General features: G+C 41.3%; 1 protein-coding gene across 4 annotated transcripts in view; it reads right to left on the bottom strand.

Moving 5' to 3' along the window:
* The window catches only part of SMC6 (structural maintenance of chromosomes 6), a 37,427-nt gene extending 17,182 nt beyond the window's left edge, over window positions 1-20,245 (bottom strand). The window contains exons 1-12 of one of the 4 annotated variants that reach the window (XM_054279421.1): window positions 20,186-20,245; window positions 14,655-14,803; window positions 12,695-12,812; window positions 10,651-10,756; window positions 6,989-7,125; window positions 6,368-6,429; window positions 5,428-5,508; window positions 2,640-2,741; window positions 2,332-2,451; window positions 2,149-2,244; window positions 859-1,005; window positions 410-498 (exon numbers count right to left, since the gene is read on the bottom strand). In XM_054279421.1, the coding sequence (XP_054135396.1) occupies window positions 410-498; window positions 859-1,005; window positions 2,149-2,244; window positions 2,332-2,451; window positions 2,640-2,741; window positions 5,428-5,508; window positions 6,368-6,429; window positions 6,989-7,125; window positions 10,651-10,756; window positions 12,695-12,812; window positions 14,655-14,798 (1,202 nt within the window). In that variant the 5' untranslated portion in view covers window positions 14,799-14,803; window positions 20,186-20,245. Of the gene's footprint in view, window positions 1-409; window positions 499-858; window positions 1,006-2,148; window positions 2,245-2,331; window positions 2,452-2,639; window positions 2,742-5,427; window positions 5,509-6,367; window positions 6,430-6,988; window positions 7,126-10,650; window positions 10,757-12,694; window positions 12,813-14,654; window positions 15,379-18,338; window positions 19,019-20,185 lie in introns of those variants that run through there. The other 3 variants (XM_054279422.1, XM_054279423.1, XM_054279420.1) reach the window with 3 other exon arrangements.
* Between the last annotated feature and the right edge of the window lie 2,511 nt (window positions 20,246-22,756).

The raw sequence follows: 22,756 nt of genomic DNA, 5'->3' as shown, positions 1-22,756 counted from the left end.
TCTGTTAAGCTGCGAGATATACATAGCAATAATGCCAATTTTAATTTTTTTTTAGATTTCTAATCACATGTAACTCCCCCCAGTTACATTCCTATTGCAATTGGTTTAAGACATATTGGTTTTGCACTATCATGGAAAGGTAAGGAATATCTATTATCAACAAAACCAAACCAAACCAAGACAACCCCAAAACAAACAAAAACGCCACTTTTGCTACCCAGTTGCCTCTTCTTTTGACATTTTAGTCAAAATCTTGGTATGTAAAGGAGCAGGATCAGAAATATTCAGGTATTTAACTGGACCCTGCTAAAGACTAAATAAGTATTTTCTATTAATGCAGGTTTTCTCAGTAATCAGAAAAGCTTACTTCTTTTCCACCTATATCTTAATAAACATACACCATATTTACCAGCTTTTCAGTTCTTCAATTTGCTTATGGAGCTGTTCCCTGTCTTTTTCCAGACGTTTTAACTCCGTTTTGGAGCGATTATAAATGATCTATCAAGGAAACAGGATACAGTGATTTAAGAAATAGAAGAAATAATTTCTGAAAGAAGTACAGTTTTGAGTAAATACAGAACGGCACCAAATCAGACAAACATAACTTGATTTTCAGAAATTACATCTATTTATTTATTTTGACCTAAGCTTAACACTGTTTAGTAACTATGTAAAGGCATAAACACCAGAGCTCCTGAACAGACACTACTTGCCAGTCAGGCAGGAAATTGCACCTGTTCTGAACTCACCATGGACTTAAGAAGCCGAGACACAAGTGTAGAATTAGAGATGGGTAGAGCATGGATAAGTTTATAGCTTTAAACTGCTATGAACTTTGAAAGGGTTTTTTTTGCCTACCTCAGCTTCATTGACTGCTTTTCTTTTTGCCTGCACTTCAGCCTTCAAAGAAATACACTGAGGATGAAGGCCTTGTGCTTCTTCACTTACTGTTATCAATTTGTCTTGTATTGCTTTGTACTTTTTTTCTGCTTCATTCACTTTTTCCTTTGGTGAAAAAAAACAACAAAACAAGTCGTAATGGAACAAAATTTTCTTCAAAACCTCTTAATGTTAAAAGACAAATATCTCTCAAAAGAATCCATCAGACACGTTTCAATTGTTTGAGTTCTGTTGGGTTTCAAAAAAAAGAGCAAGACATTGCCACCATGGATATGCAAGATGAAAACTCAAAAATGTTCATTCTTGGGAAATCAACAGGCTACCAAATCAGTGACACAGACAGCAAACTTTTTTCCTATCTCAATGTTTACTCAACCACAGAACTTTTAATACAATAAGGTCAAGTACCATGACACCAAAAGAAATGAAACCAGCGTCTAGACAGTGTTCCTTCATTGCTACATAGACATGCTAACCATAAACCAAAAAATGTGAAATTGTGAAACACTTTTTAAAACAAAGAAAAAAAAAAACATAAAATCATTTTTTTAAAAAAGGAGAATAAATGTTAACAAGGACAGTTTGGAGGACTTTTAATAGACTGAGAAGTTCTGGGGCTGTTCAGCCTGGAGAAGTGGAGGTCGCATGAAGACCTCATAGCAGCCTTTTGGTATCTGAAGGGTGGCGAAGGAAGCTGGAGAGGGATTCTTCATTATCTGTATTGATATGACAAGGAATAATGGGTTTGAACTGAAAGAAAATTATTTAGAAAAAAATTTAGATTAGCTGTATGAAATAATTCTTTATTGTGGGGGTGGTGAGGCAATGTCACAGGCTGCCCAGAGAAGCTGTGGATGCCCCATAGCTGGAAGTGTTCAGTGCCAGGTGGGATGGGGCTTTGAGCAGCCTGATCCATTGGAAGGTGTCCCTGCCCGTGGCAGGGGGGTTGGAACTGGATGATCTTCATGGTCTCTTCCCACGCAAACTATTCTATGATTATAGATTCAAAATAATGATGCCAGATTCTCTGCACAAAATGTATTTCATATGCAAATCAGAATGTATGACAAAATTATTTTTTCTTCCTACCTACAGAAGTCTTAAGAACCATCCCAAAACTTCCAGATGTCTCCTGAAATCAGTGCTCTTTTCTAAAGGCAATGATACTCAAGAAAACCTTCACAACAGATCTCTGACTTGGGGGGTGACTACAGCTAGAGTGCTATATGGTTTAGACCATACACCTACCTGGCATTCTTCGACCTTCTGAATGAGCTCTGTATTTCCTTCTTCAGCTCTGACACCTTCTTTGAGCAGCTCTACTTCTTTTTCCATCTCACTCACCTAAAGAAGCCCGTATTAGCATATGCACAGGAGACTGGGAATGAAGCACATTTCACATGAACAAACATATTTTAGCAAGACATTTACCACTGCCCACGCCATTTGATGTTTCAAATCTTTGAGACGAGTTTGCATGTCATTCACGAACGTGATGCTTTTGAAAGATTCCTTCTTTTCCAAATAAAGCTGCTTAAGTTCTTCGAGACGCTTAAAAAAGAAAATAGGGGTTCAATCATGACTGTGAAAAGCTGTGATATAACATGAAATTTTGGAAATATTTGGGTTTTTGAAATTTAATGTCACTGAGATCTAATAAAACCAAACTACGCAGTTTAACTCCTGTACCTCCTTCACTGCTCAGATCTGTCCTAATAATTACTTTAACTTTTACATACCTCTTCCCCTTGTTCTATCTGAACACGGGTATTTTTTTTAGTTTTCCCAATAAATGAATAATCTTCTTTCATTTGTTCCAGCTGAGTTGCCTTCATAAAAAACTAAAAAGGAATAAAAAGATGCAGATGTGAGATCAGCACCCTATCTAAGCGGACCTTCAATAATTATGCCAGAATGACCAGTCATTCCAAGATCCCTGCATGCTTAATGATATCCCAAGTGAAAAAACTGGTCAGGTTGTGGTGGTACAACTTCCACCCCTCCTCAGGCTACAATGTGGTATTTGAAATGTTTGTTAGCCCCAGCCTTGATGAACAGAAGCTGGGATCAGCCCCTCCTGACTTTATTAGAAACACTCTCTACTCTCAGGAACTTACACTGTCTGACAAGCTCCTCTTTCTAAATGAAGAGCCTTTGAAACTTGTTTTTCTTGCCTGACTAAAAACCCAAATAGAACAACATTTTTGTTATCAAATTGTCACAGAAAGCTACTGACTTGGATTGTGGTCAGGGTGAAAAATTACTATGACTAAAGCCCACCCTCTTGTGACCCTATGAACAATGGTCGCAAGTGAGACCCCCTGAGCTCTCCTGGACCACAGTGGGCTGTGGCAGCATCTCTCTCTGAGTGAGACACCACTGTGAGACAGAGAACCCTCAAGTTTATTTGGAGGACAGCTGCCAGAAGCTGACAGAGCCTGGGCTGATACCCCCACTCCTCAAGGATCAGCCTTCATCCTCTGGGAAGATCCAAAGGCATTTGACATGAGTACTTCTCTGAGTTGCAGGGGAATCTTTCACAGGTATACAACTTGTACACAATCTTTAGGTCTGTATACATAGACATGTGCATCTGGTATAGCAACTGTATTATGAATGCTTTTTAAGATTCTGAAGTACTCAGATTAGTAAGAAAATTAGGCCTATGAGTGAGTTACCACTGTAGTATTGTTAACTCTCTAAGAATCACCTGTCAAATTGTTTAAAACAGGCTACTAATTAAGTACTGTTAAATTAATGCACTGTCAAAACCTTTAGGCCTGAAGCATGGTCAAGTCCAGAGCTACGTTTGGCAAGGGGATCCATTCTGAACCTTGGGACTTAATGGGAAGGTCTCCTTTACTCCTTTTTATCCATACCTTTTTCCCATTCCAACCTCCATATAGATAATTTTAGGTTGATTTTGGTTTTAGATTTATTAATTTCAGGTTTTAGTCCAATTTTCCTCTTGTGCATCTATGTAAATAGGAGAGTGAACCTTGCCAACAAACCTAGCCACACTTTCACTTTAATATTAAACCTGCTTTTGCTGATACCTATGCCAGTGGTTCTTCGGGTGACTTAGAACACTCATTTCCCATAGGGGTACTTCTGAATAATGAACTAACTCAGCAGAGCCCTAAAATTTAAATTTATCCATCTCTTTAGAGAGAAGAATCTACAAAAACATTGTGCAAGTGGATAACTGGTGCAATCAGATAGTGCACTGGCTCTGGTTGGGATGGAGTTAAATTTCTTTACAGGAACTGTTATGGTGTTTTGTCTGGTTGGGGTGGACTTAAATTTCTTTACAGGAACTGTTATGGTGTTTTGTTTTAGATATGTGATCAAAAAAAATACTGATTACACACTCATATGTTAGCTGTTGCACAGAAGCCTCCTTTTTCTCACTCTGCCCTCTCAGTGAATAGACCAGCTGGGTGTGCAAGAAGTTGGGGAGGTATACAAACAGGCAAATGATTCCAAACAGCCAACAGATCTGCCACCTCAGAAAATGTCATTGTGATGGTTTAGCCCCAGCCACTTACTCACTTTCCCCTGGGGTGTGACAGGGAAGAGAATCAGAAAAGTAAAAGCAAGAAACACATGGGATAAGACAAAAATAGTTCAAAACAGCAAAAGCTGCACATGCAAGCCAAGCAAAACAAGGAATTCCTTCACCATTTCCTGGGGCAGGCAGGTGTTCAGCCATCCCCAGGAAAACAGGGCTCCATCATGCCTAATGGTGACTTGGGAAGACAAATGCATCATTCAAAACATCCCCCAATTCCCCCTTCTTCCCCAAGCTCTATATGCTCAGCATGATGCCACATGGTCTGGGATATCCCTTTTGTCAGCTGGGGCCATCTGTCCTGGTGTGACCCCTCCCAAAGCCTTGTGCACCCCCAGCCTCCTTGCTGCTGGGGTGGGAAAAGAAGAGGAAAAAGCCTTGACTGTGTAAGGCCTGCTCAGCAGTTACCCAGACACCAACAAGGAAAACATCTCCCCATTATAAACTCTGTTTTCAGCACAAACCCACTAAGTAGCCCTGTACAAGCTGCCATGAAGAAAATTAATCCTAACCCAGCCCAAACCAGCACAGCCATGCTCAGTAACAAAAACAGGTAAGAGAGGGTTTAGGGGAATTAGCCATCTTTTACTTGGGCACTGGCTGGGCCTCAGTCTACCAATAGGAGGTGGTGAATGATTCCCTTTGCATCTTTTATTTTGCTTCACTTTCTTTCTCTCTCTCTCCTTCCAGCTTTCACTTCAGTTATCACACAGATTTTATCTCATCCCTCTCATTTATTTTTTTAATTTTACTCCTCATTTCCCATTCCCCCAGCCCAAGCTTGAGGGCAGCACAGAAGGGAAGTGAGCAAGTGGTTGTGTGGCATTTAGCTGCTTACCTGAATTAACCCAAAACAGATGATTAAAATCAAGGAATTTGATTTTTTTTCCCAAATGCTCTAAAAATTTGCAATTGGGATTTTAATGTTTTATGACTATGCTATATTTTTTTCTTACCTTGTACTTGTCCCCTTCATTTTTGGTCTGTAGAAACTGTTTACTCATCTCTTGGGTTAAAACAGACACAGGATTATCTACCTGGAAAAATAAACAATTTTCATTTTATTTTAATTACAAGTTACCATGTAACTGCAGATCCATGGAAGTGAGAACCCTGTTTTAGTCTTGCAACTTATTACTAAGCTAATGTGGTAAAATCAAGCTTGCTAATCCTCTCACATCTTCAAAACAAACCAAAACATAACAAACAAAACCAATAATAAACAGAAAATTAAAAAGCCCAACAATATCAAATATAAAATAGAATCGTAGCAAGGACAACTAAGGAACTGCTTCCAAGAGGATATGTGAATTCTATAAAAACAGTACCTGTAAGTTCCATTTATTTAACAAAATCAGCATTAGAAATTCTTGTTGCGTCAAAGTATGGCAATAAATGCAATTAATTGACTCATATATTCTTACAGATGTTGCCACAAAATAAAATCAATACATACTAACTGCAATTCCTATTATTTGAAATTCTAAGCTGAATATTTTAAACTTCATATGCACTACCTGATCTTTTATTAATCAATTAGGCAGAAAAACCACATTCAAATTTCTGAAACAGCTAGAACTGAAATAATCAGCAGAAAAAACCTCTCCAGATACAAAAGAAACCTACATATGTCAAGACTTTTATCAACAGGACACATGACTCACAGCTCACAGATGACAGCAAATACTTATCTGTCTGGGACAGAATCCTATTCTGCATTGCATGAGGTATATATTTCAATTTTCCTTTTGCTGATGAATTTGATCTTTAAATGATATGGAAGAGGTGCAACTCTCTTCTTTAAGGAATAGTACATTTCTTTTTAATTGAAGAATTACAATATCACATACCAATGTCTTCTAAAATTGCACAGAATTTAAACAATACAATAACTACCTGTATATTAAAGTGATCCAGTATTCCTATGAGTTCCTCTTTCTTTGAAGAAATTATGGTCCCTAGTGGTAAAAAAAAGAAAGGAAAAATATCAGTAGGTACAATGCCCAGGAGTACTTTCTTCATTGTAGAGAATCTAAGAAATTAATTCCATCTCTTTGTCACACAGACTTAGTCCTGAACTAGAAACATTAGGGTTTTTTTTAATTATTATTTTTTCAATACATTTTCAGTTGCACAGAAAGACTTCTACTTGAAGTCCTTCTTTGCCTCGTAAACCCTCTGTGACAGAATTTAGATAAATCAGCAAATTCAGTAAAACTTTAAAAAAGACTAAAAAAACTATGTTCAGCCTCATCACACAAGCACATTTTTGTGAAAACAAATACATAATGTTACATCTGACATACTAAATAATACATATCAATAAATACATAATTGCTTTTGACATACTAAAATATTTTTAGTTTGGGATAAAAACAAGAAAAATGGACATTGTCATCATCCTTGAGTGGTTTTATGAAAAGAGAAACAACATCCTTTACTAACATCAAGGCATTCAAATCCATGAACAAGTTTAGAGAACTTCTAAGACTGAGAACAAAGCAAACTACCACTAACCAGATTTGCTTTTCAGTTTGCAAGTTCTGCTTCCATCCTGATTAATGTGCTGATTCACAGTAATAGAGGTGCCATACAATTCTGGTTTAAAAGCATCTCTTCCTTGGTTTCGCAAAGTTATGGAAATATCTGCAGAGCTAAAAAAAAATAACAACAATAATTTTAAAACCCTGAATTTAATTTCAAATCTAAAAACAACAAAAAAAGTCAGAACATTTTAATTTTCCATACAAATTGTCATGTATGCTACAGGTCACAACTGTAAGTCACAGTACCAGTCAGAAAAACATATGTTTATTTGGTTTGAGCCATAACATCATTAGAAGCATTGCTGGTTTAAAACTCAGCAGTACAGTAAAGGGAAAGTAGAGGGAAAAGCAGTACCCAGCAGTAAAATAAAAGTAAAGTAAAGTAAAGGGAAAAGTAAACCCACTCAAGCTGTCCCCTTTCCTCCACCCCCTTCCCACAGCGGAGGAAACAATAGCAGAGATTATAAAACGAAATCCCAATTTACTGCAAAATCCCAAAACCACAACAGTATTAGTAAGACTGTACAAAACAGAGAGTGTTTTACCCACAGAAGGGTATTCAACACTAAACAAAAATGCGTCCCTGACAGCACCTGGCATGGTTTCTCAGACAAAGGCAAAATGGCAACTGGCCTTGTGCTGGGCCATGTAGTGTATGATAAATCAAGGATACTATGTCAGGGATGCTCATGGCTTAACTTCCCCTTTCCCCAGCCTGAAAACAACAGGAAAACAGGGACAAGACAAAACCTGGTGGGATCTGACAGGGCTCTGAATCAGGTCAGAGGACCCTTTTCCTGGGCCAGATTGTGCACGAGCAGGACTGGAGTGCCCAGTGGTTCTGGCAGCAGTGGTGCTGCAGTGCTGCAGCCACTGCGCTGGGGCTCCACACAGCTTGGCTGGGCTCTGCCCGGCGCTGCTGCTGTTCCCTCCCTTTTCTTTTTCTCTGAGTGGCATCTGGGCTTGCCGGCGCTGTCTTTCAGCACCAAACCAGAAAAGCTGCGGCTCAGAGGAAGGGGAAAGGGGCCCTGTCTTGGGGTGATTTCATGATGATGCTCTATTCCTGATTGTCTGCTTTATGCCCAGAAATGGCTGCTGTGGCTTTAAGGTGGGTCCAGAGGAGGGGCACGAGCCTTTGCAGGGGCTCCTGCGCAGACTTCGTGTTCAAGACTCACTCCCCAGCACGCTGGGTGCTGCAGAGAGCAGCAGTTGCTCTGTTGCTTAGCTAACTCGATTTTTTAGTAGCTAAGCAAAAAGTTTCCTTTTTCCCCCCCACCCCACCACTTTCCCCTGGACAGCAGCCACAATCCTTCTGCAGGTGTTTTTTCCAGTTTTTCTTGAACTGTTTCAGCTTGGTTTTGGTCCAAGATCAGATACTTGCCAAGACCAGCAGTGGGGGCCACTCCAGCCAGGCTGAAACCTCAGGCAAAGATGGACCAACAAGAGAAAGGACACCAAAATCCATCAGCTTCGTCTGCTCTGAGGAGGGGACCAAGGCCAGCCAACAGGCTCCCATCTGTTTTGCCTAAGCTGCTGCGTGAATTTTTTCTCTTCCCTGAGACAAAAGCCAGCCACCATTTTGTCCCCTCTCTGCCACGCAGCCAGTCTGTTTATTTCTTCCCCTGGCATTCTGAGGTTTTCTTGTTGAGGTGTGGGTGGGGAGGCAAGGTTCTGAAAGTTCAATATTTAGCATTTGTTCAATTATTTTTCATGCTCTGCAGGCACTTTGCTGGTTAATAAAAACAGGGGTTTTTTTATTTTCACTCACTGGTATTCATTTTCCCATTGGCAAAAAGAATTACTGAAGCCATTCTCTTCAGAGAAGACACTTATTCCAAAGTGTTTTTTCCTAAATCTGTCCCTAAACCAAGACAGACTGCCAGTGGCAGAGATGGGCAAAGTCTGCTGGGCTGATCCTGACACCTACACGCCCCCTCCCTCGAACATGGGGACAGCAGAAGCTTCTTTCGGCCCCGGCCTCCTCGTGCTGACAGCACAGCCCTGCCGTGACATCGGTGGTATGGAATCAAACACCACCACAAAGTCCAGCCCTCTTCTCCATAACCACAACACACTGCTGCCATACACTGACTGCTTGCACCTCCTATGCTTCACCTAAATAAAGAGCCAAAAGCAGTATTTGTGAGAGAAGATTTCTTCCATCTTCCCTCCTCATCTTGAGTGCCCTCATTTTACATTGCAGAATCAGGCTGCTTTTTGGTAGTTCTCCTTTTTTCAAATTGGCTTCTGTATGAAACAGTTGTCTGGCTTCCACAGCCTAAGCAAAGTAATATACAGCAAAATGCTTAAGCCATTCTTCTAGAAAACATGAGATGCGATTTCAGTTCCGAATTTCTATTTCCCATTTCTCAAGTGAGTGCTGAAACATTAACTTAATACATACAAGGCAAGTACTACCAAAATTTTACTCTTAAGCACCTCTGAAAAGAAAAGACTGGGATATCTGACTCTGAATAACAGCTTCATGTAAATTTAAAACTCATAAGCCTCCTATCTTTTTATTGGTTCCCCTGAACACATTACCCCCAATCTCACAGCAGACATGAATCCACTTCTTGCATGTTCAAATATCCAGCTGTAAGTCAAGGTCTTTACATTCACTGACATCACCAGAAAGACTGAAGAATAATTGACCTCACTGCTTGCAAAATAATGATAACTAGTCACCTATGAATTTTTCTAGTGGACTCCCATTTTTCTGTAGGATATTCAATGACAGAGTGGAAGTAATACACAAGAGCAGGGAATATAGAGAACACACCACTATGTTAGCTAGTTCAGTGTGCTAGCTTCAGGTAGGACAGAGGTAATTTTCTTGCCATTACTGTGAAGAACAGAGCCCAGAGCCATGTGAGTGCTGTTATTCTACACCTCACACATCATCCCTGGGGACACAGCTTCAGCTGGAAGAGGAGAACACAAAGTGGAACTGCTACCATTTTGTTCCTTTATTCCAGGGAAAGTGGATGGTGAGTGAAGCAGTGGAGTGGCTCCAGTCCTACAATGGGGTTGGTATGTCATTGTTTTTCTCATCTTGGGTTTGGAGAAGGAGTGTGGGTGCAGATATTTGTCCACCATTGTTTCTTTTTTTCACAACATGGGCACAGACACTTCCACTTGCCATTTTCTTCTTTGTCTCAGAAGATGCCTGACTCGGGCTGTGCTGCAGTCACCTTGCATCAGACTCAGTGAGCATTTTTGCTTGCAATCACCCTCTTTTATACACTGTTGTTATTAGTGTTGTTGCTGTTACTGTTTGTTTTCCTTATCTCGTTGATGGTTTTAATCAATACATTTTTATTTCAACACGTAACCTCCACCTTTATCCCCCCCTCACTGGAGGAGACAGAGACCAACTGTTTGGAGTTTAATTTCCAGTTAGTTTCAAAATACAACATTCAGGAATAATGATATACATTCTGAAGTTTTTTGTTTTCAGGGTTTGGGGTTTTTGTGCGAGGGGAGTGTTGTTTAAATGTTATGCTTTTTATTCAAGTCTGTTGGATCCCATAAGAAGATGCAGAAAATTATCATAAACAGAAAACTAGTAAGCTAACCTCAATGACAATCAGCAAACTACAAATGCAACTTTTAGATTAAAGTTTAACTTACGTCTCTCCTTTTTGAATAAACATTTTTAATGAGGAACCTCTGTTAGTTGCAGTGGCTTTTCCACCAAGTCCAACAATTAGTGCTGTTAATACAGAACTTTTTCCACCTGTAATTGAAGCATTGAACTTGTTTTAAAGAGAAGATATTGTAATTTCTACGCCACCCATATTACAGTTTTTGACTTGTTATATATTCATGCATTAAAAGTCCAAATTCTGTCCTCATTGAACATATAAAATAACAATAATGCTAGTTAAGTATCTGCCATTTTCAAGAGTCTCCCTAAAAAAACCCAACATGCTGACCCAAACTTCTGTTACTTCTGTTTAGCAATTTGCATCCACCATGTCATAAGTCAGAAGGGAGGAACCTCCCCTTTCTTAAAAGCATACTGAAAAGACATGCACTACAAAAGAAATCAAACACACATTACCATTTATCTAACTACCTGAAAGGTTTTAAGCTCTCTTTCAAAATTTATGTTTATTTTTAAAAATTATTTCTCCAGAAGAAACAAGATTGTATAAATAGGTATCACTTCCTTTTCCTATAATAGTTTCTATGTCCTGGGTTAGCTGGGATAGAGCTCCTTTTCTGCCCAGTAGCTTGTACAGTGCCATGTTTTGGGTTCAGCATGACAATAATGCTGATAACATGCTCATGTTTTGGCTGTTGTTAAGTAGCAAAGTTGAGGACACTTCAATGTCTCACACTCTGCCACTGAGGAGGCGCACAAGAAGGCAGGAGGGAGCCTGGCCAGGAGAAATGACCTGAACTGGCCAAGGGATATTCCATACAATCTCATTCCCAGTGCATAAACTGGGGGATGCTGTCCAGGAGCCACTGATTGCTGCTCACGGATGGGCTGGTTGTGAGCAACTGCATTACATATAACTTGTTTCTCTTGGGTTTTATTCCTCTCTTTCTTTCTGTTTGTCATTACAATCATTACTGTATTTTATTTAATTTCAATTATCAAGCTGTTCTTATTCCAAACCACATGTTTTACCTTTTTCCAATTCTCCTTCCTATGTCACTGGAGGACATGGGGAAGTGAGTGGCTGCATCATATTTAGTTGCTAAAAGGGATTAAATGACCACAGTCCTTTCTAGCACCCACTGTGGGGCTCAAAGGGTTGATATAACTGACCAGAGTATGTTAAAACAAATTTGCTCTAAGCATTCATGATATTAGCTTAACAGCTGCTGATCACAACGCTGATTTATTTGCTCTCAGAGCTGTTGTGCTGGCTCTCAGAGCTGCATTATGTAACACCTTTCTCACAGCAGACACTCCCTACTTTGGTGCTTATCACCCTTGGCGCCTGGGCTAAGGCTATCATTTTGAAGTACTGTGCAACGCTGGCTGATAAGATATGACACGGTAAATGACCTGCTGTAATAAATGACATGCCGGACCTGCCGGCCGCGGAACTCGCCTGCTCCGCGCGCCCGGCACCCCTCACCCTGGGCTGCGGGAGCCATCCAGCGGCACAGGCTCACAATTGCACCTTCCGCCCTGCCGAGAGCCAGCCGGGAGAGGACACACCTCCTCCTCCTTCTCCAGGCCAACTCCAACAGCTTTTCAAAATGCTGGATGTCCTCGGGAAGCAGCATGCTCCTGAATGTGCTTTAGGTCTAGTTTAGCATTATGCAACTATCAGCAGTACTTACTTACAACAGTAACCCCCATTACAACCACGGTGGTTCCTCCAAACTCAGCAATGGGTACTGCAGGCACTTGGACAATTATAGTGCATTTAATAATAAACATATAAGTACATTTAGTTCAAATAAAAATGTATGCATTATTTAGCTACTAAAATATTTATATTCATATTATCTTTTGCAAAAATCTCCAATTTTAAGACCTAATTCACCAGCCTTTAACTACTGGGATAGACCTGTGTGGTACCTCATTTCAAAAGTGAATCTTTGTCCACACCTAAAAGACGGCCAGAAATTCTTTTTCAAATAAAAAACTACATCTTCTACATTATTAAGATGTGTTCTTTGAAAAAGATTCCATGCAATTAATACTTACTTCCATTGGTTCCAACAACAAAATTGAGATTTGATCCGAACTGAAAAGGCCCCAGATTTGAATGGCACATGAAGTTCTTCAGCTGGATACTTTCAATTATCCCAACCTCACCGTCAGACTAAAGAATGAACAATTAAAACTCAAGTTATAAATGCACTTTAATGAGATTAAGTTTGTATATTTTAAAGACAATGAGAATTAAAATTTCACAAGGAAACAGAAGGGTTTCGCGACACTGTGTAAAGTCACTTGCTATAGAGCAACTATTTATTAAAATAAAAAGCTACCAAAGCTGATGTCTCACACACATTAACTTACAGTTCTCCCTATTACTAACTTACCATCAATACAACATAACATATTAAGGCAAAAGGTCCAAAATAGTTGGCTGACCAAGTTAAAGCATGTTATTAAGGGCATTGCCTAAATGTCTTGTAAATACTGACAGACTTGGGGCACCAACTATCTCTCTGGGAAGCTGCATTGGTTTTGGGTTGTGGTAGCAGGAACAGGAAGCTACAGGGGTGGCTTCTGTGAGAACCTGCCAGAAGCTTTCCCATGTCTGACAGAGCCATTGCCATTCCCCAGCCACGCCCACGACAGACCCACTGCTGGCCAAGGCTGAGCTCATCAGCAGCAGTGGAAGTGCCTCCAGGCTAAGAGCCAGGAAAGGGAAATTGCAATTACAGCAACTGCGGCCAGAGAAGAGAGGAGTGAGAACACGTGAGAGGAACAGCTCTGCAGACACCACGGAGGGGCAGGAGGTCTTCCAGGCATCAGAGCAGAGATCCACCTGCAGCCCATGGAGAGCCCTGTGCTGGAGCAGGAGGATTCCCAAAGCAGGCTGTGACTCTATGGGAAGTCTACACTGGAGGAGGTTTGCTGATAGGACTTGTGAGCCCATGAGAGACCCAGAGTGGAGCAGGCTGTCCCTGAGGGACTGCATCCTGTGGAAGGGATCCACACTGAAGAATGAGTGTGAGTGCTCCCTCTGAAGCGGAGTGAGTGGCAGAGACAACATGTAAAGAACTGACCAAAGCCCCCCCATTCCCTGTGCTGTTGGGCTGGGGGAAGAAGAAAATTGGGAGTGAAGAAGAGCCAAGGAGGGAGGGTGTTTTAAGATTTGGGTTCATTTCTCATTATCTCTCAAATATTGATTTGATTGTAAATAACTTCATTTATTTTCCCCAGGCTGAGGCGGTTTTGCCCATGACAGTCACTGGGGAGTGATCTCTCCCTGCCCTTATCTCAACCACAAGCATTTTGTTGTATTTTCTCTCCCCTGTCCAGGAAAGGAGGGCAGTGAAAGTGGTTTTGGTGCACACCTGGCACCCAGACAGGTTCAACCCTCCCAGAGAAGCCTGGTCCAGTGTCCTACCACTGGTAAAGAAATGTTTCCTAATGTCCAATCGAAATACACAGGACAGTATTTGCAATCTCAAAAATATTTTTTTAAGTCTTCCATCAAGCTAAAGTTCAACTACTAAAAGAAAAGCAGAAAATAATAATATTCCCATTCTCGAGTTTCTTTTCCATCAAAATTTGCATTTCAAACACTAGATCATTTTCAGATATCTGTAAGTGTCAGCAATGCAAAACAAACATATATTTGGCACTTCTTTTAGTAAACAAATAGTTTTCCAAATATTTTTTTCCGCGTTTACTACAACCATAAATGAAACATTCCATAGTTCTATCCAAATCCATTTCCTTCATTTACTTCACAACTGCAGTAGTATTCCTTCTATTAAATCAGAATATTGTTATGTTATGATTGACTCTTATAACTAGATGACCCGAAAGGAATAAGGTAAGAACAACCTCATGCAGAAGTCCTCACCACAGACAGTATCCCTAGTTTCTTTTATCTTTGTTCTACTGATGCCTACATCCAAGACATTTATTTCAACAGGCACAGAACTTTTCTTGTATCTTCATCTCTATGACTTTTTGTACTTACCGCCTGTGAAAGGGCACCACTACTAGCTGAGAACTCTAAAGTTTCTTCTTCATCAGACTCATCACTATGTATAGCTGTGTGTTCTTTTCTCTGCCTTTTCTGGGACCCAGGAGTTAGAACACTTTCTTCCTTTCTCTTACCCATGAGTACTGAAAAATTAAAGTAATGAAATATTATAGGTTTCAGTTTTCTAGGTGACAACATACCCACAGGTGATAACACAGAAATACCAAATTATTTACTTCAGTAAAACAAATATTAAAATCACAGCAAACACTGCAACAAATACTTTCCCAGAACTGAAACCTCAGTAATTTAAGGCTATGCTTGCTATGAAGGATTTGCATCAAAACAAAAGAAACACAGCTTCATTATTCTAATCAAGCTGAATAAATAAAATCAACCTCAAAGTAGAATAATGGGAATTTTAGATTCATAGCACTGTTCCTGAGCTGTATCTTACACTACAAGGTAGTATAACATGATCACAGTAAACAAAATGCTCCTAATAAAGGGTAACTAACTATTCTCTCTATAAAGAGGACACATGTATAAATTTCCTCTATAAATCAATAAATAATGCACAGACTTCTAGCACTAATAGGACTGGTCTGAAACAAATCTTGCAAAAGTAACAAGCTTTACTAAAACATACAAAAATCTCAGATTTTCTGTAATCATACGCTTATGGCATCATTTTTATTCCCTCAAAGTACATATTACATTCTTCATACCTACAGACCCAAAGACCTACACAAAATACAGAAGTTGACATACCTGCCCTAAGCAGAAGCAAGGTGCTATTTGCACAAATGCAACACACAATCTTTTTATTTGTCAGCAGTTAAGTCAGCTATGCTAAGTACCTAAAACAGGCCAAAACTACTATCAGCTGCACAGTTTTTTGACATCAAAACTTTTCTGAAATAGATTATGTTCTCCTACTCAGCTTTGTTTGGAATTTCATCTAGAGCTCCCCTGTAAGAAAGACGACAATGAACTCTAATGCACAGCACCAGTTCGAGGAAAATTCTGAGGCAATAAATGTACTTAACATTCACTCCTATAGAAAGATCACTGAATGACACATGGCCTAAGAATGAGCTGCTTATTTATAAAAACAAATTAATAAAAATACTGGTTTTGGTGTAGGAAAGAATGACCAGCATTCGAGACCTAGCATGCCCAAAGTTGGTAACACACTGGGGACTTGGAGGCCAGAAGACTTCTCCTCATGAATACAGGTGATGACAACAAGCAAGCACTTCCTTGTCCCTCAGGACAGATGGGACAATCCAGGAGAGAAGTCATACAGGTCAGCCTGACAGTCCCTACCACGATCTCCTGAGGGAGGTGGCACATTCTGTGAGAAAGCTGGGTGGGTCAGCACAGCAGGTCCAGGTGTGCAGTGCTCAGCCTCAGGATCCCCAGGGGCCCCCTTGTCAAAGCTCTCCCAGAGCTTCTCAGCAGTCTTGCTCCACATGCTCTCTGTTTTAAGATTAGTTACTTGGAGAATCTACAGAGAATTGAATTAAATAAAGACTGCTGAAGTACAACTTTAGTCACAAGAACTTGTATTACAATGGAGGGGAGCAGTCTTTCTTCCCTCCTCTCATTCTGTCTCATCCCTCTGAGTGCAAGCAGCTCTTTACACAACAAAATAATAAATCACCTCAAGTCTTTGATTCTACCAAAAAGTAATGCAGGAAAGAACTTCTTTCTTTTAACATTAATTAGGTGAGCTCCTAACCACCTCAGCATGAAGCTCTGTATTTGTGGGTCACTGTGGAGAACAAGAGGCTTCTCTGAGCAGCTTCCTTGTGTCAGCCTCATGTTCTGGTCAAACTATTGCCTGAATTCAACTGATGAGAGGTCTGAAAGCTTATACTACCATGTACCACAGAGAACAGCATTTATTGTAAGAGACACACAAGACATTAAAATTTTCTACATCATTAGAAAGACCTTCTAATTTCTAATCTACATATTTGTTGGCTGCTTTATAAAATACAGTGTCTTATGATCCCCTCATTAATTTTCTATGACACAGCATCTAAAAGATAAAGAAAAAATCAGTATCAACCCCTTTCCATTGCGTGGAATGAACAAAATTCAAAGCAAATGCAGAAATGCAATAAACTTGCCATCTGACACTCCTGCAATAATTTTGTATGGTAGGTGTTTCTTTATCAAATATTAGAAGAGCAAGAGAAGAAGGAAGATGATGTTTATAACTGATTATTCTTATTATTACAATTATTGTTATAATGATGATGCCCATGAAGTACTTACAGCAAAACTATCATATCCACTTTATGTTATGTAGTTTAATACAACACACAAGGAAATCAAGGAGCAAATACACTTCATGATTCAGCTTACATACCTTTTGTTATGCTACTCTGTCTTTACTACAAAAACACGCCTTCATGCCAAATTACTGAGACCAGGAATCAGTCACTTGGAAGATCTTGGCATCCATCACCCAAACATGAAGACATAAATATAAGCTTTAAATGTTTTAATTAATAACATCCAAACTAAAGATGAGGGCTATGAGTTCCATTGCTATACAATTTGAACATTTAAGGAAAAGAGAGTATAAGAGCGAAACACAGAACAAAATAATCTCATGTAATCTAACTCTGATGAAAGCAAAAGCCAGAACCATCTGCACCTCAAAACTGCTAAAGAGCTAGTACTGAAAACAAAACTTAACTGGAACTACAAGCAAACTCAGCCCCAGAAATTATGACAAATATCAGTGGATGCAGAACCTTCCCTGAGTAGAAAAAACCCAAAAGGAGCAAGAAACTGACCGCAACCACAACGAACCCATTAATAAGACTTTACAAGAAACAATGTTTTGAAAGGCACAGGAAGAAATAACTGACATTTTAAAAAATAAATAAACAGAAAATGACATGTTTGAATTTTTTCTTCATGTCATCTTGATATTTTTGACAAGAAAAGAATTTTTTTAACTTTAATTGCTCCCAAAACTCCTGCACCAAGGCACCCCTAATTTTCTACATTAAGTTTTTAATTGGAAAAAATGTTGCTTTCAGTCTCTGCACTACTGAGCCTAACTTTAACAACAGTTTGGGAATAACTATTCAAGGCAAAGGAAAAGCAGCTGATCCAAGCTTTCTGAAGGTTATTAAAGTATGCAATGCTATACTGGAAACAAACTGGCAAAAAAATACATCAATACATTTTAAAATATGTAATATACTACTGAGAAGCCAACAAAGGACATTATTGACAAATGTTAACAAAAGGATTTTTTAGTGGAACAAGTATCATACCTAAAATCTAAAGTATAAAATATACCTTAGTATAATACAATATAAAGTAAGAATATGTTAATGGAAACTTGTGATGACAAAGTCAAGTTAATAATTCAAACAAGAATCCAACAGTCATTCAGGAAGAGAAATCAAGAGTACTGATTTAATAAAAAATAACTTCACTGTCATGGAATGTAAGAGTATACAGTTAGGTATAAAAACTGGATCTATAACTGGGAGCAAATTGGGAGCAAGACAGCTTCAATTATAAAATCAAAGGATCACTCCAAATTACAACAAGCAATTGTTATGCATATAATGAAAGCACAAAAGAAAAATGCAAGCCCCAAAGGCCCTCTATAAAATGACTGCTACATGTTGGAAAAGTACTTACCCTGTACACATCAAAGGATAAGAAGGCAGAGGCTGCATCCACTGATATTCACCCATGTTTCAACTTAATCAATGGCCTATCTTTCCAAAGTATTCACTGCTATGGAGTTCCACAACTGTTTCCCTTTTCCCTGCCTGGCTGGTCACAGCTTGGCTCATCCAGGGCTGACACAACCAACCTACTGTCAGCAAACCCACGAGTGCCTTTCTAGCAGCCCTCGCTGGCCTGGTATCCACATAAGGTAGGAAAGTATCCCACGTGTCTTGCGGGACATCCACTTTAAACACTCTGGACACAGCCCAGCTGTGTCCAGGCTAACCCTGCCTCCCACCCAGTTGGCAAAACAGAGGTAAAGCAAAGAAATCAGAACAGACCTACTGCAGGATGAACACAAGTTATGGTAAGGAGAGGAAGAAAACAGTTGAGGTCTTTAGCTGATGTATAGCACACTACATTTAACAGTCACAAAAATACCAATGAAATTACAAATTAATATCCAGGTCATAGAACCAGTGAGGGGGATGTGGAGAGGAGGCAGTTTCTAAGGGAATTTCAGTAACATTAACTTCGGGAGTGACGACCTGGTTTACAGCAGACAAACAGAAGTTAAAGGGAGGTATGACAGAGGGCTGAAGTCAGAAGCCCAGTCTCAAGACACACGAGTGCAGCACTCTACATTTTTGGGACTATCTGAGCCAGATGTTCTATGTTAGACTGTATGTCTGACGTTGACAACTCCACTCCTAACACATTTGCAGCCAGTACATAAGATGCCTATCCCATCCCATCAAACACTGGAGAAGCAGTGTCTGACCCAGAGCATCACAGAAAGGGTAGGTCTGGAAGTGAACACAGCATTCATAGGTTCATAGTGTTCACAGGTTGAACATCAGGTCCAACCTCCGTGCTTAAGCAGGTTCATCCCACAGTACATAGCACAGCATTGTGTCCAGGCAGTTTCTGAATATCTCCAGTAAGAAAGACTCCACAGCCTCTCCGGGAAATCTGTTCCAGTTCGTGTTCACCTGCACAGCAAAGATGTTCCTCCTCATGTTCGGGTGGAACATCCTGAACATCAGTTTCTGCCCGTTGCCTCCAGTCTTACTGCTCGGCACCACCAACGCGAGCCTGGTCCAGCCTCTTGACACCCTCCCTTTAAACATTTACACAGACTGAGATCCCCCTTCAGCAGTCTTTTCCCGAAGTTGAACAGCTCCAACTCCCTCAGCCTTCTCCTCATAAGAGAGATGTTTCAGTCCAGTAATCATCTTTCACAGCCCTCCACTGGACCTCTACCTCTCGTGCTGAGGAGCCCAGAGCTGCACTGCGGCACACAGGGCAGCTCTGCCTCCTCTACGGACAGCGAAAACGAAAGCGGGGCACAAATCCCCTCAAGTCCACCATTACCTGTTGCTTTTCTCAACATGGCACGACCCGGAAGGCTCCCCCACCCCCCAGAAAAGAGACACGGGTCCTTTGGCGGCCGGAACGCCCGTGCGGCCGCCGCTCCTGCGCTCCGCCGTCAGAGATGGGCACCCGAGGGAGTGCTCACACCCGGCGGGGCGCCCACACTGGGCAGCGGGTGACAAACGCCAGCTCCGACCGCTAACGGGCCCCGCAGAGCGCCCTGCGCCAGGAACGCGGCGCCAGGCCGGGCGCAGCGGGGGCAGCGGGAGGAGCGGCTGGCAGCGGTTGCCCCGCCTTGCGGCCGCCAGGCCGCCCGCCCTCCCCGCTGTCCAGAGAGCGCGGCGCGCCCGGACAGCGCCGGCCGGCATCTTCCCTCGGCACGGGTCACCCATCCCTCGTCTGCCCTCCCTCCGCCCCTCGCCCGCTCCGCGCCCCATTACCTGGGACAGCTCCCGATGCCCGCACGGCGGGGCGGACGGGGCGGGACGGGCAGGAGCGGGCGGAAGAGCTGCCTCCGCGAGTGCGGCGCCTGCGCGCTCCGTATCCCGCGGGGCGCGTTTCCGTGCGCGCGCCATTTTCGGGTGTGGGGGCGGAGCGCCCGCCGCTCCGGAGCCGCTCCGAGCGGGCCCGGCGGGGCTCTCACGGGGCCCTCACGGGGCCGTCACGGGGCCCTCACGGGGCCCTCACGGGGCCGTCACGGGTTCGGGCGGTCCCGCTGCTCCCCGCGGGGGCGGGCCCGCTCCCGGGCCGAGGCTGGGCGGCCCGGGGCAGCTCGGGCACGCCTGTTCCTGTGGGCGCGGCGGGGCGGGAGTTTCAAACGCTGCGTGCGGGGAGCCCGCGCTCGGCTCGCCGGCAGCGCTCGGGGCTGTTCGTGCTCATCCCGCCGCAAGGATCCGCCGGCGCTGAGGAGGAATCGGCAAATGCTGGAGCGCGCCGCTGCTGTCCTTCGGATGCGCAGGTTTATTGGCAAAGCTGTGCCGGGGTAACGCAGCGAGAGGGAAAGTTGTTATAAACGTCAGGGCTTTCGTGTTTCCTCTGCCGTGTCTTTCCTCCTTTTTAAAGGGTGAGACATAAAATATATGCTTAGCTGTCTTTGCAAGTTAGCTTGGTCATGTGTGAAAGTATCTCTGTATGAATTGAATTTCAGCGCTAAATGCTTTCTGTGGTTATTTTTATGTAACTGGCATTTCTGGCAGTGTGAAAAAACTTAGTAGAGCAGAATGTAGTCTTAAAGCACTATATTCGGCATAAAAGCTTTATAGGTTTAGCACATTCTGGCCTGAGGAGACATTGAGAAGGTTTTGTAGGTGAGTGGTTATTTTTACTGTTAACCATCTTCAGCGATTTCTAAGTGTATGCAAATAAATCAAGTTCAGCCTTTCCCCTCTGGAAGTTGCCATCTCTAGGGTCAGAGGCTCGTGATGAACGAAGCTGTTAAATAAAATCCGAGTAGACAGATCATTCATGTTAAGAGTAGTTGAGCTATTTGCACACTGAATTCAGATTTAAATATTTTATTAAATGCACTCAAAAAAACCAAAGACTGCTACCAGTCTTGCGGGCTTTCATAACTCACTGTTAGATATATATTCAATGTGATGTGAAAAACTTAAGTCCTTAAATAGCTATACTTTATTGCAATGAAAAAGTCGACTTTTTTTTTTAGTTTTCAATTTTTATGCTTTTTTATTATTATTTGTAATCTAACCAGATGTAGGGTGTTTGCAGTGTATTTGTCTTTCCCATTAATTAAGTGCTATGTGACACTCCATAATAATATTTAGAAACTAACAGGCGTTTTTTTAAGAAATTGTATTGATGCAGACTAGCAGAAACCAAATAATAACACCAAAAAGACATCTCCCTTCTTTGTTAGGTGTTCTTTCACTGAAAGTGAATTATTGTGCTTGTCTTTTGGGAAGGTTTGGATATTTCCCCTGTGCATCAGAGAAACTGATTATCCTGGACTTCAAGAAATTGTACTATGTAGCCGTATGCTTGATTTGTATTTTTAACTAATTTTTATGTGCTTGACATACAGCAACAATAGCAATACTCTCTCTGCATACAACTAAAATGAAGTTGAGTCATTGTAGTAGTTAAAGAAATGGATTAGAGGCCTGGATTCTGTTGAAAGTAAATCTTAATATGACAACTTGGTTTAAAAACAACCTGGAATTGGATAGCTGCCTTGCTTTAAAACAGAATTAGAGTATGAAAGAATGCACCCTCCAAAGGCAGGCTTGCTGTCCTGACAGACTCTGGTGTTAATTGTGAGAGACCACAGAGTGCCTTAGCTCCTCATGTGTCTTAAGCAGATCTCTGAGCACTGCTAGGTCATCTAGTCTGATTTATTCAAAGGAGCATTTTAATTTATCTGATTGTACAGTAGTGTCAAAAGCAGAAAGAAATACAAAACATTCCACATTGTATTTGATTTTTATATTCTAATATTTGGAGAGAAGAGAGAAAATAAATAAGCATGAGACAAACTTTATACCATAAGACAGTGCAGGAATAAATTGGTATTGTGAGGGTGGAAAGCAGAGTATGTGTTCGAGGCCTTGTACAAAACTGGCAAGATGTGAAAACCAGAAGAATAATGAAAACAAGAAAATGGGTGTGGTAATGGGGTACCACAGAGAGTAGAGCTGTGTAAGTAAAGTTAGATAAGACAAAGAGATAGACCTCCAAATGGATGTATGTTTTCCGCCGGTGTGCATTATAGGCAGTGCTAGCCCTGCAGTACCAAAGTTGGCACAGTGAAACACACTGGTGTGTTCCTGCAGTCACAGTGTTAGAAATGCCAGGACATTTGTTTGGAAGGCAAATTCGGGAGTGATCATGTTGCACTTGAGAGCTTAGTAACGAGTTGGCCCAGTCCTTTTTAAGGGCTCTGTGATTGCCTGAAATGATAAGTTTAGACTCTGTGCCCTAAGTAAGCAGTTCAGAAAAGTAACAATTTTCTGATAAACGTGGATGTCCTGGCCAAGAAAGAGGTGCACCATCCT

Source organism: Melozone crissalis, unplaced genomic scaffold (genome assembly GCF_028551555.1).
Source record: "Melozone crissalis strain CALT ecotype California unplaced genomic scaffold, PUWL_Pcris_2 ptg000027l_1, whole genome shotgun sequence".
Lineage (NCBI taxonomy): Eukaryota > Metazoa > Chordata > Aves > Passeriformes > Passerellidae > Melozone > Melozone crissalis.
Note: the sequence above shows the minus strand (reverse complement) of the source record. Positions and strands in the feature narration are given on the sequence as shown.